Source organism: Ovis canadensis, chromosome 1, assembly GCF_042477335.2.
Source record: "Ovis canadensis isolate MfBH-ARS-UI-01 breed Bighorn chromosome 1, ARS-UI_OviCan_v2, whole genome shotgun sequence".
Taxonomy (NCBI): domain Eukaryota; kingdom Metazoa; phylum Chordata; class Mammalia; order Artiodactyla; family Bovidae; genus Ovis; species Ovis canadensis.
The window spans coordinates 13,177,954-13,203,734 of NC_091245.1; the positions used below are offsets into that span (position 1 = coordinate 13,177,954).

General features: G+C 50.8%; 2 protein-coding genes across 2 annotated transcripts in view; one reads left to right on the forward strand and one right to left on the reverse strand.

Moving 5' to 3' along the window:
- The first annotated feature begins 119 nt into the window (after positions 1-119).
- CDCA8 (cell division cycle associated 8) lies at positions 120-15,413 on the forward strand. The gene is made up of 11 exons (XM_069548995.1): positions 120-221; positions 375-497; positions 638-766; positions 2,597-2,637; positions 4,811-4,883; positions 7,135-7,217; positions 9,820-9,884; positions 10,744-10,839; positions 11,943-12,069; positions 12,822-12,908; positions 14,105-15,413. The coding sequence occupies exons 2-11, from the start codon at positions 401-403 to the stop codon at positions 14,147-14,149; spliced, it is 843 nt and encodes a 280-aa protein (XP_069405096.1). The 5' UTR covers positions 120-221; positions 375-400; the 3' UTR covers positions 14,150-15,413.
- Positions 15,414-17,366: 1,953 nt separating this feature from the next.
- Positions 17,367-25,781, reverse strand: part of EPHA10 (EPH receptor A10) — a 43,158-nt gene continuing 34,743 nt past the window's right edge. Inside the window, exons 9-17 of the mRNA XM_069549129.1 lie at positions 24,307-24,368; positions 23,619-23,744; positions 22,407-22,592; positions 21,895-21,956; positions 21,459-21,662; positions 21,083-21,232; positions 20,645-20,838; positions 19,938-20,093; positions 17,367-19,790 (exon numbers count right to left, since the gene is read on the reverse strand). Coding sequence (XP_069405230.1) covers positions 19,676-19,790; positions 19,938-20,093; positions 20,645-20,838; positions 21,083-21,232; positions 21,459-21,662; positions 21,895-21,956; positions 22,407-22,592; positions 23,619-23,744; positions 24,307-24,368 — 1,255 coding nt within the window. The 3' untranslated portion in view covers positions 17,367-19,675. The remainder of the gene's footprint in view (positions 19,791-19,937; positions 20,094-20,644; positions 20,839-21,082; positions 21,233-21,458; positions 21,663-21,894; positions 21,957-22,406; positions 22,593-23,618; positions 23,745-24,306; positions 24,369-25,781) is intronic.

A 25,781-nucleotide genomic window follows, 5' to 3' on the forward strand; every position in this document is an offset into this window, starting at 1 on the left:
CCTTCTGGGTGCTGTAGTTTACGTGTGGACTGGCTGCCCAATTGCGAAGCTTCTCTGTGATTGGCTGTTGTGAAACCCTCCTAAGACGGCGGCTTTTTATTGGCCAGCCTTTGGCAGTTTGAATTTGGTGGCGGCGGTCTCACGTCGCTTTCGTCCCGGAGCGGCTGCTTCTCGGCTGAAGCAGCCGGGTTTTTCCTCAGCCCGGGTTTCAGAACCTGCAGGTGGGTGCCTCGCGAATCCTTTATTCCTCGGGCCCTGAAGGGCAGGGGTCCCCAATTCAAACCCCCAGGGGGGCCCTCCACCCTCCCTCGCCCCCTTGCGGCCCCCTCTCCTTCACCATCTCCGCCGCTGACGCCTTGTGCCTCCGCCCCTAGCTCCCCGCAGCCTCCATCGAAGGGCCATGGCTCCGTCTAGGAAGGGCGGCAGTCGGGTGGCTAAGACCAATGTGCTGCGGAACCGAAAGCTCGCCTCCTTTCTTAAGGACTTCGACCGTGAAGGTGAGGGGCGGAGCCCGGGTGGTCGCGGTCACTTGGGGGCAATCGCGGGGTGCTGGAGGACTGGGACGCGGGCAGCAGGGATTCCGGGAACCTTTTCCCCGCGGGGTGACCCGTGCCGTGTCCTCTCTGCCCTCTCGCAGTGCAAATGCGATCCAAGCAAATTCAGTCAGACAGGCAGAACCTCCTCAAAGAGTTGGATAACCTGTACAACATTGAGATCCTGCGACTCCCCAAGGCGCTGCGCGAAATGAACTGGCTCGAATACTTCGGTAAGAGCTCCTGGTCTTTCCCCAGGCCTCGGCCTGGAGCCCTTCTGTGGTTACCATGGCAGCTTTTATCTTCTCAATGAGGTCTTAGAAGGAAATTGCAGGCCTACTCCTCCCCAATCCGTCTCACCTCCCTGCTTTTCTTCTTAGCACTTTCCCTCATCTTTCTCTGCAGGCAGGCAAATATTTTCTCTAAAGGAGGAGATAATAAGTATTTTAGGCTTTGTAGACCAGAAGGTTCTCTGTCCAAACTACTCATGCTGTTATAGTTCAAAAACAGCTGTAATGAATGGCATAGCTGTTTTCCAACAGAAATCTATTTATGGAAACACTGAAATGTGAATTTGACAGATTTCAGATTCCATGTGTCATGAAATACTCTTTTTTTGAGGGGGGTGGTGTTTTATTTAACCATTTAAAAGTGAATGAATGAATAGATTGTTACCAGAGCACAGATGGAAGGATAACTCCAACCAGCTCTTTCTTTAGCTTATGGAAATCACCAATTTATACACGAGCAAACAAATTGCAAAGTGCAAGGACTCGAAGAGTTTTCCTGGTCAGAGGAAAACCCCACCCTGTTCCCTACCCTACCCCCTGGTTAAACGTCCAAAGAAATGCAAGAGGCTGTCCTTTTGCTGAGTTACCCTTTTACTATTTTCTTATGATTAATTACCCACTAGGTAGCCTGCTACCTGGATAGAAATGCACGTTCTGCTCACATAGATGTCATTTAATGATGCTTTTGGAGTTTCTCTTTTATTTATTAATCTATTTGTGCATTTCTGTAAATATTCATTGAGCATGTGTTAGTCACAATATTGGGTGCTGAAGATGCATTGGGAAATAAAACAGATGTTATCCTTGCCTCCAGGAACTTACAAGTTAGTAGAGAAGACTTGTTCTAAAAATTTGGACATGATTATATATTTAAAATTATAAGTACTACAAAAGAGTAAAGTAGTGGTCAATAAGCACATTTATATAGTGCTTTCTATGCCAGACAGGCATTGTGTTTTCCAGTGTTAACTGAAAAACCAAGTGTTTTCCATATATTAACTGATTTCATCCTCATAACAAACATATTAGTTGTTGATTTTATTCCTGCTTTGTAGATGACAGGATTAAAGCACAGAGATTGTTTGCTTAAAGTCTTGTAAGCCAATTAGTGACATATTTGAATGTAGGCATTCTGGTTCCAAAGTCTGAGTTTTTAACTGTTATACAGGATACTACCAGCACTTCCAGCAGGAGGACTCTAACCTAAGTTTTTATTCTACATCTAAATCTTGCGAAGATCTCTTCATTCAATACACATTTACATCATATATACTGATGACATATTTTTTACCAGAAGCTGTGGATATTATTTTTGTCCTTGAGTTCAGTTCAAGGCAGGGTTGGGCACTTCTACAGCTTTGAGTAGTTGCTGCATATGATGATAGTGAGCAACTAACTCAATACATTGCAGCAATCTGCTGTGAGAGAAAAATAAGCAGAGTTTGGGGTTTGAGCTGGGTTTTGAAAGATGAATTCCAAGTTTGTAGAGTGCAGGGGATTATTTCAGGCAGGAGAAATAACTATCAGAGCACTGAGTCATGAGACAGTGGCACATTTGGGAAATAACAGTCACTTTGGTGTAGTGGGACTTGTAGTAGGTCATGAAGGGAACAGTCAAGCTTGGAGAAAGATGAGACTAGGTTGTAGAGGCTCCTGAATGTTGGACTAAGGACTTAATCTGGTCCAGTGTAAGGGAAGTGGTCATATTAGGGAAGACAGTTTGTTAATTAAATTATTATAACCTAGTAACCAAGCAAATTGTTCTTTTCAAAGCCCTTGGAGGAAACAAGCGGGCCCTGGAAGAAGCAGCAACAGTAAGTGACTTCTATTTTTGAACTCTTGGTTAGTTTTCAGTTTAGTCCGTCCACAAAATTCAGCAGTGGGTGCTGACTGTGGAACAAGTTCCAAAGGGGACATTACTGATGTCAGCTAAAAGATTATAGTTGTTGAATGCTGAGTACATGAAGGCCAAGTAGTTCCAAGGTTTATAGAGAAATAGTCCTATTTGGGGCAGGTTCCTTGCAGCTCTTTGCCCTGAGCTTTGCACCTTAACAAAATGTTCATAGTTAATATTCTAATATTAATCGTCCCCATTCTTCTAGCCATAGCATTTCTCACACTAGTTGAACGAAAAGTCCTAGGCTAGGGGAGAAGTAGAAAGCCAAGCTCCTTTAAACCCCTGGCTTGCTAGGGGACAAAGAGACTATTCCCTTTTCACATCATACTCTAGAAGCTGTGCTCTTGGTTGGGACTCTCAGGATTCCCCACTCACTCTTACCTCCTTCCCCCCGGCATGATTACTAGGACTCAAGGCAGTATGAGGCAGAATAGAGTTTAGATCAGTACTGTCTGTTACAATAGCCACCAGACATGTGTAACTTTAATTAAAATGAATAAAATATTCAGTTCCTCAGACACATTAGCCATGAGTCATATGTTCCTTCGCCACTGTGACTACTGAATCATCCTCCGTTTCAGACACCGCTCACCTCTCTAGCCCGGCACAGCTTCTTGCGAAGCCCCGACAGCCTCGGATCCTTGTTTGAGTACTCCATGTAGTCTCTACCAGTTCAGAGATGAAACTGTGTCATTCCTTGTCTGTAAGGGCTATCCTGATACCGAATGTGCCCTACAAGAACAGGCTTGTGAAGCATGCCTGCTTTTGGCTATTCCCATACATATGGATAGTTACCACTGGGAATAAACTTAATTAGAATGGTGACTGGAAGCCTTTATGAAGGGTACAGGAGCATAGCAGAAAAACATTTGGCCCTGTACACTTAAAAAAAAAAAATTCTTTTGAGGTAACTGTGTGATAGGTGCATTAATTAACTTGATTGTGATAATCATTTTACGATGTGTATGTGTAACACTTTCTTTATATGTGTAGGAATTTTTTTTATTTTTTAATTGAAGGATAATTGCTTTCAGAATTTTGTTGTTTTCTGTCAAACCTTAACATGAATCAGCCATAGGTATACATATATCCCCTTCCTCTTGAACCTCCCTCCCATTTCCCACCCCATCCCACACCTTTAGTTTGGTACAGAGCCCCTGTTTGAGTTCCCTGAAACATACAACTAATTCCCATTTGCTATCTGTTTTACATATGGTAATGTAAGTTCCCATGTTACTCTCTCCATACATCTCACCCTCGTAACACTTTAAATGTGTTAGAATCATATTTGTCAATTATACCTCAATAAAGCTGGGGGTGGAATGAGAAGACTGACATAGCATCAAGTGTCATTTGAAACTTGTACTGTTTGCTCCTGGCATGTAAACAAGTACAATCACTTTGGAAAACAGTTTTGCATAATATTAAGCCTGAACACCTGTGTACCCTGCAACTCTGATGCCCTGTCCCTAAGTACACAGCCAAGAGTAAGCCTGGGCATGTGTGCATCAGACACAGCTATACGACAGTTCAAAGCAGCAGTGTTTGTAATAGCAGAATACTGTTGACAGGAGACTGGACAAATCCATTGTGACAGGTGTTACACAGCAGTGAAAACAAATTAATTTTGATCGCAAATAGTGGTCAAAAGCAGAACCAAGCAAAATATTGTTTAAGCACATAGACATTTGTGGAGAAATATACATACACTGGTGTGCTCGATTCCTGGGGTTGCAAAGAGTCGGACAAGACTGAGCGACTGAACTGATACATACACCCACACTTTCTTTCAGGCAAATGGAATGATAGTGGTTATCTCTGAGGAATGACAGAATTAGGACACCAGTCACCTGAGGAGAGGCAAAGAAATAGTACAGGGAAAAGTACATAGCTAGAAGCAAGTAATTGGCAATGTTTTGGGTCTTTGGTTGTATGGTGGATTTATGGGAGTTCAGTATTTTGTGTCATAAGTAACATGATCTTTTGTATGTATCAAAGAGTATGGTTTTTTAAGTTGTTTTTAATCTTAAAATATTGTTCCTCACATTTGATGGAATATACCTGGTGTTTTCTGACTGTGTTTGGCACAGGCTGACTTGGATATCACAGAAATAAACAAATTAACAGCAGAAGCTACTCGGACACCCCTGAAACTTGCCAAAAGTGAGTACTTTTCAAAACCCCTTGTTAAAATGAGAGAGCGAAGGCCCAGTGTAGTTGGCTGGGCACTTGGGGAGGCCTCCTTGGAGGAGTCTCTTCCCTCTAATGCCTGGTTCTCAGTCTTGAAACTCCAAAAATTTGATTTTGTCCTCTGCATTCAGTTAATTATATGAAGGACTGATAACTAACCGAACTCTTCAGACCAATTTGTGAGCTAAAATGAAAGAAGAAAAACAAAAGCTGTGCTGGAAACTAAACATTGTTGCCTGGCTCCTTCCCTGAGAGAGAGGCGAGCAAGGTTTGGAGAGGTGTGACAAGATGTGGTAGCGCTAGCCAAGACTCCCTGATGTGAGCAGAAGGGTCGAAAGAGAGCCGTGAAAGGGCCGACTTTCTCGGCGCGTCGTTGCAGGCTGCTCAGTTCACTGACCCGTCCACGTAAAGTTCTCTCCCATACACGCCCCACACTCGGGGAAACACTGTCTTAGAGGGAAAGTTTGGGGACACTGATTGTAATTAGTGAGCATAGATTCAGGCCAGGATGGGCTCTCCAATGGACATGCTGTCTTAAGCTCTGGACTTCAGGCTGCCCATCAGGCAGCACCTTCTCTACTGGGCCGGGCCTAAAATACCACCCAATGCTTATTCCAGCTTACCTCTTTTTTTTAAAGATAAATATATTTGTATTCTTATTTGTATCAGAAAAAAAAGCTCAAAATTCATTGAATCTGAACTCTTTCCCCTCAGTTAAATTTCTCTATGGAATCCCTGTTTAGGATTTTCTAGCCTGTGGTTGTATGTATTTAGCAATGAGACACTCCCTTTCAATGATAGACAGCTGGAATGATTAGAACATTTTTTCTAATTTTGAACCAAAGTTTCCTTGTGGTATCTACATACTGATACTGCTTCTGTTCTTTGAGGTCCCACAGAGCTGTCTTCCATATGACAACCCCTTAAATATTAAAAACTGGTATTACTTCCTCTTGAATCATCCATCTTAAACATCCCTCATATTCCTTTCTCTTCTAAAATGTCAATTATAGTAACTTATTAGTTATAAATAGTATTTTATTATAATAAATAGTAATAACAGTCAAAAAACTAAGATCATGGCATCCAGTCCCATTACTTCATGGTAATTAGAAGGGGAAAAAGTAGAAACAGTGACAGATTTTATTTTCTTGGGCTCCAGAGTCACTGTGGATGCTAACTGCAGCCATGAAATTAAAAGACACTTGCTCCTTGGAAGGAAAGCTATGACTAATCTAGACAGTATGTTAAAAAGTAAAGATATCACTTTGCCAACAAAGGTCCATATAATCAAAGCTATGTTTTTTCCAGTAGTCATGTACAGATGTGAGAGCTGGATCGTAAAGAAAGCTGAACACAGAAGAATTGATGCTTTAGAACTGTGTTGTTAGAGAGGACTCTAGAATTCTGTGGACAGCAAAGGAAATCAAACCAGTCAATCCTAAAGGAAATAAACCCTGAATATCTACTGGAAGGCCTGAGCTGAAGCTGAAGTTCCAATATTTTGGCCACCTGATGCGAAGAGCTAACTCATTAGAAAAGACCCTGATGCTGGGAAAGACTGTAGAAGAGGGCTACAGAGGATGAGATGGTTAGATAGCAACACTGACTCAATGGACGTGAATTTGAGCAATCTTGAAAGATAACGAAGGACCTGGCATACAGCAGTCCATGGGGTCGAAAAGAGTTGGACACAACTTAGCGACTGAACAACGTTAATACTTATAATGTGTTCAGTATCATTCAAGGGACTTTACATTCATTCTTCCCACAAATATTTAATAAGCACTTATAGAAACAATTCTAGAGTTTGGGGTGATTAACGAAGACGCCGTTTTTGTGGAGCACACGTTCCATGTCTCGTCATATCCCCATGAAGTGTCTCCTCCATTTTATAGAAGAAATTGAGGGTAGCGGTGGAAACCATGTGGCCTAGTCAGAGGCAGGATCAGGCCTCAGGCTCAAGGCTGTCTGGCTCTGGGGTCTGCATTCTTAATCAGAATGCTGGGCTGCCCATACGAAGCATGATAGAGGGTTTTTTAACCACTCTGAGACCTTTTTTGTCTGTGTGTGTGGCTAAATCCTTTTTTTTTTAATCATCTTCTGTTGGATCTATTTCTTGATTTACAACCTAAAGATTGCTCAAGTTTTATTTCCTATAAGAAATGTGAATGCATAAAAGTTTATTCCCATGAGAAATATCACTCTGTTAAAACTCTTATAGCACGGAAGGTAATGCAAGTGGATGAGATGATAATGGAAGAAGAAGAGGAAGAAAATATCAATAAGAATCCTCAAACTGCAAGAGTAAGTAGGCACTCAGATTTGGGGCGGGAGCCTGTCAGCAGACAAGGAAATACTTAAGATATAGTATACCTCCTTTCTACCTTACCCCACTGCCCCTGGAAGTTTTACCATTCCTCTTAGGACACAGCCTTTAAAATGGGTGAAATTTCACCAGCTGGAGAAGAAAAGGAAGGGAATTCAGGAAGAGGTATGAAAGTGCTGTTTGAGGAACAGGAAGTGGTTTGATGTGGTGGCAAGGACATAAGCTGTGAGGGTAATCTGGGGAAAGCAATGGTCTCGTGAGCCAAGCTTAGAGGTTGTGATTTCATGAGGTAGGTCATGGTAAGTGACATGATGGATAGGTATTTCAGAACAGCATTCAGGATAAACGAGAGAGAGAGAAAATTAGAGACAAGGGAGCCAGTTGGGAAGCTTTATTATTTTGTTTAATTGAAGTGTAGTTGATTTACAGTGTTGTGTAAATCTCTGCTGTATAGCTGAGTGACTCAGTTATATACTATAGGCATTCTTTTTAAATATTCTTTTCCATTATGATTTGTCACAGGGTATTGAATATAGTTCCCTGTGCTATACAGTAGGACCTTGTTTATCCATCTTGTATATAATAGTTTACATATGCTAATCCCAAACTCCCAGTCCTTCTCTCCTCCACCCACCCGGCCCTTGGCAACCACAGTTCAGTTCTCTGTGTCTGTGAGTCTGCTTCTGCTTTGTAGATATGTTCATTTGTGCCATATTTTAGACACCACATGTGATATATATGTGGCCTTTCTCTGGCTTATTCACTTTTATGGTGATCTCCAGTTGCATCCATGTTGCTACAGATGGCATTGTTTTGTTCTTTTTTGCGGCCAAGTAGTATTCCATTGTGTGTATACCACCTCTGCTTTATCCATTTGTCGATGGACACTTAGGTTGCTCCCATGTGTTGGTGATTGTGATCAGTGCTGCTGTGAGAACAGGGGTGCGTGCACCCTTTTGAGCTGTAGTTTTGCCCCGGCGTGTGCCCAGGAGTGGGATTGCTGGGTCAGAGTGTGACTGTGCCTTTATAGTTTTCTGAGGAACCTCACGCTGCTTTCCATAATGGCTGCACCAACTTACACTCCCACCAGCAGTGTAGAAGGGCTCACTTTTCTCCACACTCTCTCCAGCATTTATCATTTGTAGTTTTTAACAGTGGTCCTTCTGACTAGTGTGAGGAGGTACCTCGTAGTTTTGATTTGCATTTCTCTAATAATCAGTAATGATGAGCATCTTTTCATGCACCTACTGGCCATCTTTGGAGAAATGTCTGTTAAGGTCTTAAGGTCCTCTGCCCATTTTTTGATTGGGTTGTTTGTTTTTTTTGTGGTTGAGTTGTATGAGCTGTTTGTATATTTTGGAGATTAAGCCCTTGTCTGTGACATCATTTGCAAATATTTTCTTCCATTCTATAGGTTTGTGTGTTTGTTTTTTTTAATGTTTCCTTTGCTATGCAAAATTTGTAAGTCCCAAAATTCAGTCCCATTTGTTTATTTTTATTTCTGTTGTCTTGGGAGACTGACCTAAGAAAACATTGGTACAGTTTATGTCAGAGAATGTTTTGCCTATGCTCTCTTCTAAGAGTTTTATGGTGTCATGTCTTGTGTTTGTCTTTAAGCCGTTTTGCATTTATTTTTTTGCACAGTGTGAGGGTGTGTTCTAGCTTTATTGATTTCTATGCAGGGGCTGCTGTAATTCTTGAACTGAGGCCCTGGCCCTGTGAAAAGAGAAGGGATAAGGTTTATAAAGGAGAGTGGGCAAGATTGGTGGAGAGAAGCAGTGACCTAAGACGACCAGGTGGTTTCTGGCTTAGGGAACTGCCCTCTGGTGGAACTGGGGCATGGAAGGAGGAGGGGTGCTGGGCCAGGGCAAAGGGAAGCAGTTAGTCTGTCAGCTGTTTGACCTGCTGAGTGTGTAATACTTCTCCAGCATGTCTAGCCCTGACAGAAATCTCAGCCTGGAGCTCAGGCAGAAGTAAGAGATTGAGAGACACCGACTCCCAGATCTTTAGGTGGTTGTCCCAGCAGGGAGGTCAGTGAGGTTGTACGAGGAGAATGTGGAGGGGAGCCTGAGGGTGGACTCTGGAGGGAAGGTAGAAAGAGGAGCTCGTGAGGCAGCCTGCAGAGCAGAGGCCAGCCAGGAAAGCAAGGGTGGTGGGTCGATCTTCGGAACAAGGGAGGATCATCAGAAGGTACCTGATTCTTGTCAGGTACCTCCAAGGACTCGCAAGGGTGAGCACTACTGAGGGTTCCTTGTATTGGGCACCTGGGTGCCCTTAGTGACTGTCACAGCAATGCTGTATGCGGGGGTGGGAGCAGGGTAGGGCAACCAACCAAGCTGCACTCAGTTCAAAAGGCACTTACCTTTAATCTTGGTCAAAGTTCTCTAATTGGAAGACTCAGGCAGTATAATTCCTAGTGACCAATTCTGCTCTGGATTATTTAAGTCACTGTGAGTTCTGTAAGGTATACCTTCTGATGTTCAGATATTCAGTTCTTTTCCAGAGCTGGTATCCTTCTCCCTAAGCTTTCCCCTTTGTGGGACTTTTTGTAACCTCAGTTTCATTTGTTTGTGACTTCAGGCTAAAAGGTGTCCTCCATCCAAGAAGAGAACCCAGTCCATACAAGGGAAAGGCAAAAATAAAAGGTAACAGGTTTCCCAAATTCAGAGGTGCTTTTGGTTTTATTGGAGAGCCACATTCATCGTGGCAGGAATGGGCAATAAAGGGGCTTTTGTAACTTGTTTTCAAGTAGAGCTTCACATCATCGAACCCACCAGTATCTCAGCTTGGGGAGCCTCTAGAAACCGTCCAACCCAACACCTTCTATGGTTCTTCTGCCCATGTTCTCTGTCTCCCCCTCTTTTTAAAATGCAAACAGGGAGATGAATAAGACACAGAAACATACAATAAGCACTGCATATTTTGTTCAGTTGCCAGACAATCCGTGTGTAGAGCTACCCACATGGTTAGTCACAAAGTGGCTATCACCTACCTGTGGCTAGTTTCTTGAAAAATTCCTCCTGGTCCTGCTAAGCAATGAATCACCATGGACTTGAATTTCTTATGCTGGGAGGGTGGGGGAGGGGCTGCCTCTTAACGAGCTCAGGAAAGGAGTCACTGGAGCGTGTCTGTGAAGAGTGAGCTCCTCTCTCTCCTCCCTGGGCAGTGGGAGCTGTCTGGCAAGAGGACAGGAGCTCCAGCTAGGGGACCTACAGGGTGCAGAGGGGCTGTCTCCTTCCTCTCGTTCCCTTAGCTTGACTGAGAAGTCAGATTCTGGAGGCAGACTGCCTGGGTTCAGGGTTCTGGCTCTGCCCTAATGTCCCCGAGTTTCTGCATCTGGAAATGAGGATAATGGTGCGTCTCACAGGGTGGCGAAGAGGCTGCATGAGCTAATGTGTGGAAGGCGCCCAGGACAGACTCCGACATGCTCAGTGTTACCTGCTTCTACGCTGTAGTCACTGGACCTGAGAGTTGGTGCACCTAATCGCTGTGTCTTTCCCGTAGGTCAAGCCATTATGCCACCGTTACCCCAGCTGTGGGCCGACTGGAGTTGTCTCTGGTGAAACCAACTCCGGGCCTGACACCCAGGTTTGACTCAAGGTGAGTACTGGCAGCAGCGCTTGGATTTTGGTGGGAGCCCAATACTTGACATTTGTCAGAAGAGAAGAGTATTTAAGAAAATACTGGAAAGCCTCACTCAGGAGCATTTCCTAATGTTTGCCTCTCCCCTGAGAGCAGGTTCACCTGTTTTCAGTGGCAAAATGATTGTTTATCTGATGAGAGGGAGGAGACCAGTCTGTCCCTGATGACTTGGAGGCCTCTAGTGACTATTTCGGTCCTTTCTGATTCTGATTTAAGTTTATTTTAAGTTGGTAGGTACTCTTCCCATACCCTTGGTAGGAGTGAAAATTAACACCACCTTTTGGGAGACCAATATAACTAAGGATGTTCTTACAGCATAAATTAATCCCTTCTACAGTGCTGGTCAACTAGATAGCAGATGCTGTGTAGCCATTAAAAAATAAGCGGCTCTGCATGTGCTGATGGGAAGAGCCTCATGGTCAGGAGCCTCTCCACACAGGCGGCAGAGCAGCACGCCCCAGACGATCCCATTTGATAGTTTCTGGAGGGATGCGTCAGGAACTGGGCATGCTTGTCTCTGGAGTGGGAGAGGGAGGAAGACCTACCTTCTACTTCTAATTCTCACTCCTTAACTTTTTTTTTTTGCATGAGTATATAGCAAAGGACATTTAGGGAAAAAGAGATGGAAGCACTTTAAAGATCTCAAGAAAGTCAGTTTGGGAATTAACATAATGATGTCATCACTGAACCATCCTCCTTTGACCCTGGAAAATTTCTGATGGAAGCACATAGCCACTCTTAGAAATATATTAGCCACCATTTATTTCTGGCCTTGTGGGTGGATGAATGGGTGGGTGACTGCTCTCCATATGGAGCTCTGGACCTAAAATTTACATGGATAAGAATTTACTTTTGCTAGATGTATGTTTGATAATTACAGCCTCCTTTATCCAGCTGTGTTGAGTCATTACTGCTTTTTAACCCTAAATTTAGAACGTGCCTTCTTAGAAATGTGATTTGAAAACTGCAGCTTGAGGCCAGATGGAGTTTGGAAGGGCTCATAGCGCCTGGTGTCATTCAATCTGCCAACCCATCTTTACAGACATTTCCCCACTTTATAGGATCTTCAAGACCCCGGGCCTGCGTACTCCAGCGGCCAGAGAGCGGATTTACAATGTCTCTGTGAACGGCAGCCCTCTCGCCGACAGCAAAGAGATATTCCTCACTGTGCCAGTGGGAGGCGGAGAGGTGAGTGTTCCAGGGAGGGGTGGGTCGGGCCACTGTGTGCAGCTTACTCACCATTTCTTTCTCTTGTCCATCACCCACTTCTCTCCCGGAACCCAAAGTCCTTTGGTTGCCTGGCTCGTCATCTCCACACTTCCGTAGGACTCAGAACCATTTCCTCTCCCAGGGTAGAGCTCCAGCCTGGGAGGATTCTTGCCCAGCTCTGCGTTCCATTTGCTCATCAGCTAACATAGGCCCACGTATCTTGTATTAATAGCAGATGTGGAAGACATTCCTGCCCTCGAGTAGCGGTCAGTAGTCAAGCTAGGCTCCCAGTTAATAACATAGCATGCGATATGTGCAGTGAGGGAGATTTTAAAGGGTGTGCAAAGGAGGGCACTGTCAGGGTGCATGCTTAGTCTAGAAAGGGGAGCATGAGGGTCTTCCACTTGGTGTAATTTTGAGGAGTCTGAAGCAGGCAGAACAGAGCAAGTTGCTGACCTCCGCTCGGGGACGGAGGGGATGGTTTATCTTACGTGAGGTCTGCAGGGCATTTCTAAGCGAACGTGCACCCCTTGTCTTCAGCTGATCCAGCCACTGACCCAGTGATAAATGCCAACATCACTGTCTCCTTGGGACTCACACCCCTCCTGCCTGCCTTGCCACCACCCCCCACAAGTGCAGGACATCAAGGGGACCCCCAGGGCACCCTGGGCTGCTGGCAGAGGTTCCTGCTCTGAGGGACCAGCCACTTTAACCCTCTCCCCTCCCCACAGAGCATGCGGTTATTGGCCAGTGACTTGCAGAGGATCGATATTGCCCAGCTGGATCCAGAGGCCCTGGGAAACATTAAGAAGCTCTCCGTAAGTCATTCACGCTCCTCTCCACACACAGGGTGGAGCCTTCTGGGTTTAGCCATTCTTAGGCTCGCCTTTTGGGTCTGGGCTACTGCTTTACACTTACAACTGTTTCCCCCAAGGAATTTTGACGCTAGGTTCTCCTGCTTACCTAGCAGCAATTCTGTCCCTAAACTGATGTTGAATTTTGATCCAACCCAGAGTGCCTATCACAGAAGTTCCACAAGAAAATCAAAATTCTGCTTCATTCAGGCAGTTGGTTTCTGTATGTTATGGCACAGCAGTTGACCTCTGGGAACTGAAACTTCCTCACAGCAGTTCAGGAAGAGGGTGAGGAACCTGTTAGAAGGAATCCCACAGAATTGGAGGGTGCTGGCCAGCCAGGCCCTGTGGGAGGTGGGACCACAGTGCCGAGGGTTGGTGGGGCTCTGCTCTGCTGTGTCAGCTCCTTTAGCACCTCTGTCTTTGGGGCCCAAGCACTCGTTTCTCCTGCACCTGTCCTTCCTCCCTGAGCAGAACATCACCTTCTCCATGAGGCTGTTGGTTCTCCTCCCCCCTACCTCGGGTCTGGATGCAGTTCTGGGTAGTTGCACTTACTCCATTGCCCAGCGTGGGCTGTCCAGTGTTAGTCCTCAGTTAAATTCTCAAGAGGAAGAATCCGCAATTCCGTTCTCGGCTTTGGTCCGACGGGCCACCCTGGTCCTGTCAGCTGGCTTAGTGTGGGGGATGGGAACACGTAGCACAAACGAGGCTGCTGTTGGGGTAGGGTCTGTGAAGGTCATGTCCAGGAAGTGGATGAGGGCGGAGCTGCTTTCTCAAACGTGTCATTCGGAACACAGGCCGGTGCTGAGACTGGGCACATACCAGCCACCCAAACCTGGGGACATCCTTCATCAAGCTGGACCTCCAGCACTGCTGTTCCCAAATGATACCTTCACTGTCTCATCCGAGACGGCATTTTGCTGCTTTATTCAGATGAGAAACAGAGATGCAGAAAGTTTAGTCCAGTGTGCGTTGGTGGTCTAGCGGTGAGCATAGCTGCCTTCCAGAAAGGTTAGTTCATTCATGTACGAATAGAGGATGGAGAGCTGAGATGCAGTCAGACTGGCCCAGTCCCAGAGTCAGTGCTCCCTGAGTAGACTAAGGGACGGGTGGGCACGTCTGCCCAGCACCACCTACTGAACGACCTCTCCTCCTTTCAGAGCCGTCTTGCTCAAATCTGTGGCACCATACGAACTCAAAAATGAAGCTGCTATTCCAAGACGGGACAGGATGGGCCTTCAGTGGGGACTTGTGGGACCCTGAAGAAACCTCTTCCTTTTGGCTTACTGTTTGTTTGAGTGTGAAGTCCCAGAGCACGGCATGGTGTTCCTCTTGGAGAACTCAGGAAGCTTTGGTTTGGGCACCTCCCAAGCCAGGTGACAAAGACACTGCCTCTGCGTCCATACAGTCCAAACTTCCGCCCTTCTCTGAACCGAATGCTCCTTCCTGCTCCTGGAGTGGCCGCCTCTGCCTCCTGCAGCTCCGCGTCCTCTTTGCCCTGCCCCCACTCAGAGGAACCTTGTGTTCCAGGAGGACTGCCAATCACTCTCACCAGAGAGCCCTGTGCAGCTGGGCTCCCAGCCTCCCAGCCTAGAGGCTGGGAGCTGTACTCTCCAAGAAGGGAGCTCCATGAGAGGGCGGCTCCGAAGCTGGAAGGGACTGTGCGGATGGGGCCAGGACCAGCCACAGCTGTAACCCTAGCAGGACACATCTTCCCCCCCGTGCCCATCCCCTCCCTCCTGCGGTGGCTGCTGCTGGGGCTCTGTGGTCTTATGCCTGCCGTGCTCAGTAGTTCTGTCTCAAGCTGATTTGTGGACCAGTACTGTGTATTATCCCTGTTTACCAAAGACCAAAACTTGGTTTGAGGGCAGTTTCCGTGTCTTGCTCCTCTACCTCTCCAGTTAGTTCAGTTAGTGGGAATCTGGATAAGGGAATTGTAGGGTTTAGATTGGTGTGGGTTTTTTTACATGACTGGCTGCAGTTGAACCCAAAACTCTCTAGTCTCTGCCAGTTCCATAGACTTTGCCGAGAGTGCTTCTCTCTTCTTAGGTTCATGGGGGAGTGAGTGTAGCTGGTCTGGGGGCCTCATTCTGTGCATTTGGCCTCTGCCTTGGTGTGGGCTGTCCAGTGGGCACGGAGACCCCTGCGCCCCAACCAGCCCTTCTGCCCCGAAGAATCATGGGATGTGGTCCAAGAACGTGGGAGCCGAGAGTTCCTGCCCCTAGCTTGGGGGCACAGTGTTGTGTGTGTGGTTCTTTGTTGTACGTTGTACTATTTTGCTACACGACCATCCTAGTAATCCAGTCCTGTCCAAGATATGTTCTTTTCAAGTTGTTTCATTCTCCCTTTCCTGAGACTTTTGTACATATTGTTTTCTTGAGTCGTGGTATCTGTAAGCTGATTTATTCTGATCGGAGCTACTGAAAGGTACCGGTTTTCAATAAAGTGTGGATTTGGATTTGTTTTTAACTGATACTCCACCTGCCTGTCATCTCCAAAATGTGCTACCTGGACTAAAGACAGTTTGGGGGCTGAAGCTATTAGAGCGGAGGGTCCACAAACAGCTACTTCCCGCAGACGTGAAAGCCTTTACTTCAGGCAGAATCTCTCTGATACCTGAAGAGGGGGGCCTCTCCCCAAGCAGGGCATGGTAATCTAGCCCAAGAAGTTTTCTCCCAACGCCTTCTTTCCATGAGCTAGAAATTTACATCTTGGGGGCACAACAACTAGGGTATCTATAGTTTACCTGTGTAGCAAGTCTCGTCAGCCAGGGACAAAGCAGGGGCCCAAGTGATTCAGTGATGGGGCATCTCCCTTCCCAAGGTTCAGGCTTTGGCAGATTTGCCTTCCTGGCATTTTCACTGAAATGATCCAGATGGGGCTCACAGTGGAAGAGAAGACAGACTCGGGTCACAGTTTAGGAGGTCTGTGGTATTGACAGCTTCTGGGGAAGGCCCTTCAGTCAGTGACAGCATTCAGAGTAGACTCATTTCAAGGGATCAAGTCACCAAAGCTGAGGCTTGTACCTTTTCCTGCATCATCTGGCACAGGGTTAAGTACAGCCTGACATCAAGGAAACAGGATCCAACAGCCTATACTCACGGCCACCTCACCCTAGTTCACTCCATTTGCACCACTGCCTAGACCCAATTGGCAGGGAATGTGTGGTACGTAACAGGTGCCAAGTAGATACCAGTCATAGACAAAGATGGGCCAGTCCATCCCATGTGAGGGCTGGAGACGAGAACGAGCTTCCCTTCCCAGGATTTAAAGCAAGGGCTGACCTGTCACTAGGCTGGGATGCTGCAAAGAAAAGTCAGTCTTACTGCCAGACCCCAAATCAAAGAGTTCCAGTAAACAGATTTTCACAGTTTAGATTTTTTTTTCCAAATTGATTGCTAACAATTTAAATGGTGAGATTTCACAAAAATGTTCACTAGCCGCCAAAAATAAGATTCAGTAACAGGGGCCACAGTCAACAGGAGCTGTATAGCAATTTTCCTTGACCCTCAGAGTCGTCTTCCCACTCAGGGGAATTCTTACCTCATCCCTGTGGGCAGTTTACTTTGTAGCCTCTGCTGTGTGTATGAAAAAAAGCTGAGCTGCTCTGGGCTGAGGGAGGAGGAGGAGGTGGCAGCCTGGCGGCCTCCCCATCACCAGGGGAGTTTCAAAGAATCCTAGGGTTCCAGTGAACAGTAAGTGTCATGCTTTACCATTACAGACCCCCTGATCTTTCCAGAAGCCCTACTTGGGACTTCCTGTTGGAAGAAGTGCAAACGGATTGCCTTATGAAAGGTTGCGTGTATGTGTGCTAAGTCACTTCAGTTGTGTCCAATTCTTTTTGTGACCCCATGGACTGTAGCCCACCAGGCTCCTGTATCCATGGGATTCTCCAGGCAAGAATACTGGAGTGGGTTGCCATTTCCTCCTCCAGGGGATCTTTCTGACCCATGGATTGAATCCGTGTCTCTTACATCTCCTGCATTGGTTTGTGGATTCTTTCCCACTAGCGCCACCTGGGAAGGCCCTATGAAGGGTTAGATTTAAGTCATTCATATGAAGGGCTAGTTCTTGGGGAGGGTATGGCAGGATATCACCCCGGCATCCTTTATTCACAGTATCGGATGTACGTTTTAGCTTGTCCAAAACTGAGCTCCCTCCTCATCCCTTATCCACCTGGCTCCCCTCCCTTTAAGTGGTCCATCTCAGGGAATGGCACCTCAGAGTGCTGCCTTCTCGGGGAAGCCATCCCTCACCCCTACGGTAGCCGAAATCACACTGCCCTATCTCCTAAATGTGTCTCTCGCTGAGAGATCGCAGACAAACGCTTTGTAAGGGAGTAGTGGTGTAAAACCCTCCCATACAAGTTTAATGTTTAAGCAGTTGTCACTGACAGGCACCATACTGACAGGCACAGACAAGTTTTTAGGCACAGACAAGTTTTTATTACTTTGTCCTGCATATAGATCCCAAGAAATATAAAAACATCTCCAGAATTAGTCAAAGGAACCACTCTCCCCACCCCCAACCAGCCCCTTCCCTCCCTGGATGGGCTCAGATATGGGTGCTGGGAGCAGGTTGCAGGCCACCTCTCTCTATCCATTGAATAATTATGTTCCATATAAAAATAGATCTGTAGAGGGCTCCCAGGGAGCCATCAGCCCACATCACACCGGCAACCTGTTCGGGGCTGAGGCCTGGGACCCATCAGGATGCTGGGACCTCACTCCTCACGGGAAGGGAGGTCTACCCTGGACACCGAAGTCCTGCAAAAACAGCCAGAGGACTCTGCAGAACAGCTGGTGGCGGGGGGACACCCTGGCCCCCAGAGCATGACTGATGCAGCTGCAGATGGGGGGAGGCTCCCTCCACCAAGACGGGGTGCTGGTGTGTCCTTTCCAGGCTCTCCTGGGGGCAGTGGGGGCAGAGTCTGGAGGGCACTGGCAAGGGACCCTCCAGCTTTGTCCAAGGTAGAAGCAGTGTCTCAGCCTCTCCTGGCACCCCCAGGACACTGAGCCAAGACAGGTGCTCAGGAGATGGAGAGCGGGGCTGGGGGACTCCTGCCCTGCTGGCAGGATGAGGCTAAAGGCACTGTTGGGAGGCCCCACCCCCACCACGGAGCACTCCCAGGGATGCACTGCCGCCTCCTCCCTCCAGGATGCTCTGCAGGCCCCTCTGCTTGGACTCCTTTTGTCCTAGGCCCTCCATCAACCTTAAGAGCCCTCCCCCGGCTCCTCCAAGGTCTCATTCAATGGATGCATCAGACTCAGCCAGGGAACTTTCCCAGACACCCCTCCATATACACACATCAAGAGTGCCCATCTGCCCCTCCAGCCCACCAGCCCTCAGGCCCCAAGGTCTGCCAGCAGGGGGCGCGTACTACTTCCTGGAGCCTGAGCTCATCTCCCTGCCTTGTCTGGCCCCTCCAAGGGCTGGCTGTGTCTCCTTCACCCCTTCCTGTAGCCCTTGAACCCTTCCCACCCCATCCCATCCCACCCACACATAGCCACACCCCAGAGCAGGTGTATGTCAGGGGTGACCCTATCCAGGGCCAGTTGCCTTCCTGCTGTCCTATGAAAGCCCTGGCCTCATGATCACCCCCACCTCCAGGAAGCCCTCCTGGATGAGGAGCTCTGGAGTCAGCTCAGCACAACCACTCCTGCCAAAGCCCCGCAGAAGAGGACCCAGAGGGAAGAGGCATTTCAGGTGGGCTGGGTGGTACAGGGGATGAAGTTTCCAAAAGAGGGGTCACCTCAGAGTACCCCTGGGCTGCCTCAGGGAAGAGTGTTGGTGACACACAGAGGACCAAGGACTCTCCAGAGCCACACTCTGGATCAGGAATTGGGCCCATGGACTCAAGCCCAGCTCTAGCCCAGACTCCTCACTGAGCCTTGGTTTTCCCGCCTGTATGGTAAGGACTGAACTGGTCCATTAGAGAAGCTCCTTCTCTGAGAGTCACTATCCCCAGGGCTGGGAGCAAAGCTCTTGGAATCCCGGGCAGAAAACCTCTATCCTCATGTTCCTCCCAGATGTCCTGGCCAGTGAGTTTATAAAAGGAATGCAGAGTAGTAGGGGACGCCTAGTGGGACCTCAGGAGAGCACCGGGACCCTCACCCAGAATGGTCTGCCCAACGGTGGGGGAAGCAGAAATCAGCTCCTGAGTCTGGGATCCTCAGGGTTCAGCCCCTGAGCTCAGCACCACCTCTGCCCACCTGGGTCTCAGGACCAGGGTCCAGACATGGCCCAGCTGGACCACAGGGAGCTGAAGAGCCACGGCCCACAGGATGGGTGGTCCTTGCTAGGTCCCAGAGCAGCCCATCCCTCGGGGACCCATGCTGCCCGCTGGTCTGAGGGAAAGTGCAGCACCCTTTGGGGTGGGCCCCAGACTGCAGTGGGTGCGGAAGACAGAAGGGCATGAACCAGGCCATTTAAAGCTTTGTCTTCCTCCCTGCGCCTGCCCACCTTGGTCTCTGTGACCCTGTATTTCCTCCCACTGTTATCTCAGGGCTCCTCCCCAGGATTTGAACCTTTTTTCTAGGGGGGGACTGAGTCAGCCAAGGTGCTCAGACAGGGGGCAGTGAGGGGAACAGGCAGGGAAGTGGGAAAGACTGCGGCTCCACGCAAGCTCTGGGCTCTCCCCTCTGCACAGGTGGAACACAGCCAGCAGGGGTCTTGGGTGGGGCTGGGGGCTGGCGGCCCCACTGGGGTCCAGGCCAGAAGAGTGGGGCTGCTCACACCTGTACCCCCCGGCCCTGCAGCTGGAGTACTCGGGCCCGCAGGGCACTGATCCCGCTGAGGAGGTCCTCCCGGTGTTCCACCGATGAGATGCCCAGGCTCACCAGGTCCCTGGAAAGAAGGCTGGTCAGATCTGGCTGGCTCATCCCCACCGTCTTCTCTCCCTTCCACTCCACCCTCCAGGGAACAACCCAGAATGAGGACAAGCTGGGCCTCCCATGCAGGCAGGGGCAGGGCTCCCCGGCTCCTCAGACTCACTGGGCAGTCATGGCGGCCACAGCCTCCAGGCTCCCATAGCCCGCAGCAGCAAAGCTGTCTTTGTAGCGGCCCAGGTCCAGGGCCTCCAGCCACGCGCCCACGGAGCCAAAGGAGGGGAAGGTGGAGAAGGCACGGTCTGCCAGGGGCGTGGGAGGCCTGGGCAGGGGGTGGAGGAGCTGTGGTCAGTTGACAGTAGGGATCTGGGGCTCAGACTCAGTCGCTCTCCTGAGGAGCGACCGTCTGAGAAAGGACAGGCGATGTCATCTGAGGACAGGCTGTCTGAGAAGATGACTGAGTCCCACGGCAGGCCTGGCTCACACAGGGTTCCAGGTGTTCTCAGAGCCAGGCGGGGGTTCACGGCACTAGGGCAGGTGGAGACGCTGTACAGGAGCCAGCTAAAGGCACCAGGAGGGTCTGGAATGGTCTAGGGTAGGGTATACGCAGGCAAGTTGGGGAGGTGACTTGTATTATCCGAACTACAGATTTGTTAGGACTATCACCACACTTACTTACGTGGTCACTGTACCCGGGATACATGGGGCATAAACCCAGGACAAGCAGAAATGACTGAGATGAAAGGCTGTATGTGCCTAAGGCATCTACCTGGGGCACCTACACGGGGTGGGAGGGCATGCATGGACAGGCGAGAGTTCGGCTGTGTCGGCACAGTTGGGAAGGCACCTGGGACAGGTGAGGTGATGCCGTACCTGGCACAGGTGGTGTCAGCACACTTCGGGGGCTCTGGGTCCTGCATCATCTTGCTCAGGAGGCCGTGGATCTGGGAGAACCTGGGCCGCTCACCCGGGTCCTTCTGCCAGCAGGCAAGCATCAGTCGGTGCAGCGGGGAGGGGCAGTTCCTGGGCGGCGGCAGCCGGAAGCCATCCTCCACGGCCTTGATCACCTAGGCCGTGGTGGCAGTGGGGGAGTGGTGGGCAGACAGGAGGTTTTAGGGCCCCCAGTACACACACTTACCCCATCCCCAGGAAGACTCAAATGGGGCCAGGCAGGGACTGGAAACAGACAGTAAAGAAGGGCCTGGGGCTAGGAGGACAAGGGTTCACGGGCAGAGGTCAGGGAGCTGGGGCCTGAGGTCAGAGGGCAGCAGGATCGCAAGGCCAGGCGCTGGAGCCACCGCAGCCACTCACATCTTGGCCAGACATGTCCCAGTAGGGCCGCTCTCCGAAGGCCATCACCTCCCACATGACGACACCGAAGCTCCACACGTCGCTGGCGGAGCTGAAGTGGCCAAACTGGAGCGTCTCGGGGGCGGCCCACAGCGCCGGGCTCCGGCCGCTCTGCGGGCAGGCGGGCCGGCCGCCCAGGGGCAGGAGGGGCCGGAGTCACAGCCAGCGTTCCCCGCCGGCAGAGCGCCTCGGGGTCCCGCCCCACCTGCCTGCCTGCAGCTGCTCATCTAAGGGAGAACCCACAAGGGGGCCGCAGGCGAGGCCCGTGCTGGCGTGGACAGCTGGAGGGAGGGGCGGGAGTGGGGGAGAAGGGGGGCGCGGGGAAGGGCTCCCTCACCATGGTGGTGTAGACCGCCTCTGCTCGGTCCCGGGGGCCGCGGCCGAAGCCAGAGATCTTGCAGACGAGCTCGCTGCTGACCAGCACCCGGCGTGCCGCCAGGCCCCGGTGGACGTAGCCCATTTCCGACAGGTACTTCATGGCCGACGCCAGGCCGGGCAGCAGCCCCATCAGCTGCGTGGCCACCAGCTGGCCCTCATGCCTCTGGGAGGGAGGAGATGGAGGCCGGCTGCACCCTCACTTCCCTGGTGCTGTGTGACCCCAGGGAAGTCACTGGCCTTCTCTGGGCTTCAGTTGGCTGCGTCACCTGCCAGGTCAGCCTGGCCAGAGGGCATCTCTACAGAGGATGAGGCCAACCCCAAGTCCCACCAAAGGGAAAAGTGAGGGACCAAGAGATCCTCAGTCATCGGTACCCCCTGGGGCCCAGGCCACTCACCCTGAGGAAGCCATCCAGGGCCCCATGGCCCATGTATTCGGTGACAATCATCAAGGTGCTTCCTGTGCTCAGGGAGGGGGACATATATGCTCAGGTGCCTGCTGCCCTCCGTGAGCACACGTGCCCCCCACTCCTCGCCCCGCGCCAAGGTGCCCAAGACCAAGGCCCAGCTCCCTGAGTCTCGCCCCTCTCCTGCCTGCCCTCTTCTGCTGAACAGCAGGAGAGGTGGTGTCTGAGGGGGACAAAAGCCAGGGTGAGGATGTGCAGCAAGTTAGCTGCGGAAATCACCAGGGATGCGCTCCCAGAGTGTCGCCACATAGCCAGAGGTCACGCAGGGTCAGAGGCCACCTGAGTCAGTGATAGAGAGCTGAGCTCCTCTCCCCATGCGGGGCCTCGTCGGGCGCCCTCCCAAGACTGAGCAGAGAGGGCCTGGGGGCGTGACACACCCCACTTCCCACACCACGGACTCCTCCCTCTCCCCCCCACCCCCACTGGTGGAGCACCGGCCTTACCTCGGGTGACCACGCCCTCCAGTCGCACCACGTGGCTGTGGTCGAACTGGCCCAGGGTGAGGGCCTCGGCCAGGAAGCTGAGCCTCTGCGAGTCGGAGCAGCCCTCCCTCAGCGTGTGCACGGCCACAGGGAGCTCCTGGCGGCCCGGGAGCTGCAGGCAGCCACAGCACAGCTCCCCAAACCGCCCTGGGGGAGAACAGCACCTCAGACACCCACCGGAGGCTGCGGCCTCGGCCAGCCCGGGCAGGGTGAGCAGCTTCTGGCTCACGGGCCCTTTCTGGCCTGGGACTCGGGGCTCCTGAGTTCAAATCCTGGTCAACTGAGTACTGACCGTCTGCTCTGCCCCTCCTCTGGCCTCAGTTTTCTCCTCTGTGAAATGGGGAGTCCTCCCTGCCTCCCGTGGTGGGAAATTCCAAAGCCTCAAAGGAAGGACTATGCGCGTGCCAGCACATCAAAGGCGTGCTGGGAGACCATGGCATCTACTCCACCACGCTGCCCCTTGCCAGCCTCTGCCCAGTGAGTCTGCCGACAGTGCTAGGGTAGAGTGTTGGGCTCCTGGTCAAAGCGCTGCCTTCTCAGTGCAGGGGCGGAGGGCTTGCAGACACGAAGCAAGAAGTCAGGGCACTGATGGTGAGAGAGCACTCACCCGCTAGGAGCCAGGCCCTGGGCTAAGCACTGGGACGCTCCCACAGCATCTCTGAGGCAGATACCATGCCCATTTAACAGACAAGAAGCTGAGGCTCAGAGCAGAAGACGGACGAGCCCCTGGTCAGTGGCAGAGCCGGGGCTAGAACTCAGGTATGCCTGGAACCCAAGCTTACAAACACCCCTCCCCATCGGGCCTTGAAAGCCTGCGACCAAACTTCTGCCAGTGGCAGTCTGCAGAGCCAGCTCTGAAAGAGCCTGAAGGGAGAGAGTTCTGACCTTGGGGGCAGGCAAAGGGTAGGAAGGCAGGCTCACAGATTCCTCTGCCACTTCCCTCCCTGAACCCTGGTGGGCAGAGGCCCAGCTTGATGTGGAGGCGGGGGCTTCCTGGACAGCATGGGGGCTGGGTGAAGGCCAGGCCTGCAGAGATGGCGGCGGGACTTGGGGTGGAGGCAGGCTAACAGGATAGTGGTGGGGTGGGATGTAGGAGGGGCTTCCAGGGAGGGCTAGCAGCGGGGAGAGGAAGGGCTTCCCCACAGACAAGGATTCCCCGGGTGCCCAGTTTGCCTGTTCCAAGGCTCTTCTCCAGCGTGACGCTTTTTGCATCCAGCTCCTTGGCAAACAGATGCACGGCCTGCAGCGGGTCCCCACAGCTCTGGGGATCTACGAACGTGCGGCGAGTTGGGACTTTGACTAGCAATGAGGAGAAAGAGACGGGAGTGAGGAAAAGGGCCTCTGTGCCTGGAGCAGTGGGGTGGGGGAGGGGAGGTATCCAAGGGCTGAGCACCATAGAATTGATGCTTTTGAACTGTGGTGTTGGAGAAGACTCTTGAGAGTGTCTTGGACTGCAAGGAGATCCAACCAGTCCATCCTAAAGGAGATCAGTACTGAATATTCATTGGAAGGACTGATGCTGAAGCTGAAACTCCAATAAATACTTTGGCCACCTGATAGAAAAAACTGACTCATTCAAAGACCCTGATGCTGGGAAAGATTGAAGGCGGGAGAAGGGGACGACAGAGCATGAGATGGTTGGATGGCATCACCGACTCAATGGATATGAGTTTGATTAAACTCCAGGAGTTGGTGATAGACAGGAAAGCCTGGTGTGCTGCAGTCCATGGGGTCGCAAAGAGTCGGACACAACTGAGCAACTGAACTGAACTGAACTGAAGCAAGGGGAGTCAGGAAGAGGACTGAGGAAGTAAGGTGAGGTGGTGCCCGCCCCGCCCCAGGCCAGGCCCAGACAACTCACAGTGGAAATACAGCTCCTCCTCATCATGGGCGTCCCGACCTCCTTTGCCATAGCTGCAGGGCCTAGGGTAGGGGGTGAGAGTGGGGGTGTCCACTGTCATCCTTTGAGCCAGGCTGTCCCAGCCCTTCCCATCTTACCAGCACCCAGGGTGGTACCTCTTTGTCCCTCCAAAAGGACAAGGTCTGTGCCCCAGGGGAGGGACCTTCTTGTCCTGTGGGTCTGGAAGCTTCTCCCCCCAGCACACATGTAACCCCAGCCCCCGACCTAACCACTCACCCCCTCCGCATTCCTAGTTATTTTCACTTTGAGATGCCGTGAATTCTTGCAACTCCAGAGACACCCAAATCCGTGCCCTGACTTCAAGTCCAAGCTGCCTCCCTGCCTACAGCTGAACACAACAGGCAGGCCTTGCGCCCAGGGGCAACTTCCGGTCTAGTCAAGAAAACAGACTTTGAGAAGGAACCACAAGCCCACTCACAGGTCCGAGCAAAGGAGAAGGGCGGTGCGCTGTGGGAACATGGAGCTGAGACAGGGTTGAGACCATCAAGGATGGCTTCCCGAGAGAGGCCACCGTGGGCCAAAGGACTACATCACGATCAACAAAGTCTTGGGCTGGCACCCAGGCCCCCAAGGCAGGCTCTTGCAGGCCCACATAAAGACTTAGGTTTTATTCTTGGAGGGGGGGGGAAGAGGAGAGCCCCAGGGGGAGGCAGCTTTGAGCAGGGGAGTGCCACAGTTCAATTTGCACTTTAGAAAGACCATCCCAGCTGCTGCTGTTGTCCCTGCAGGAGATGGTAGGAGATGGCTCAGGCTACGGGGTGACCAGGGATGGAGAAAAGTAAGAGTGACATTGAGGTGACAGGGCCACGGGGCTTGGGGAAGGCTGGAGGTCAAAAAGGGAGAGGGCAAAGGTAGGAACCACTGTAGTGTTCCAGCTTGCCCAGTGAAGCGAGGCAGGTACCATTCACCAAGGCGGAGCGATGACAAGTTCCCGTTTAGAAATTTGAGTTTGCAGCACCTCTGGGATAAGCAGGGCTGATCAGTGAGCAGGGAGTTAGCTACGTGTGGCGGGGGCGGGGGGTGTAGTTTAGAAGAAGGGTCTGCTCTGGAGATACAAGTTCTAGAGCTGGGGGCCTTGTCCAGGGAGAGAAGGGAGCCTGAGAAGCGGGATGGAGATGGGGAACAAGTCTGAGGACCACCCCAACCCCACCACCGCCCATCTAGAGATAGGGAAGAGGAGAGGAGGGCTTCCCTGGTGGCTCAGATGGTGAAGAATCTGCCTGCAATGCAGGAGACCCAGGTTCAATCCCTGGGTTGGGAAGATCCCCTGGAGAAGGGAATGGTTACCCACTGCAGTATTCTTGCCTGGAGAATCCCAGGGACAGAGGAGCCTGGTGGGCTACCATCCACGAAGTTGCAAAGAGTCGGACTGAGCGACTAACAACACAACAGAGAAGGAAGCCACTGAGGATACT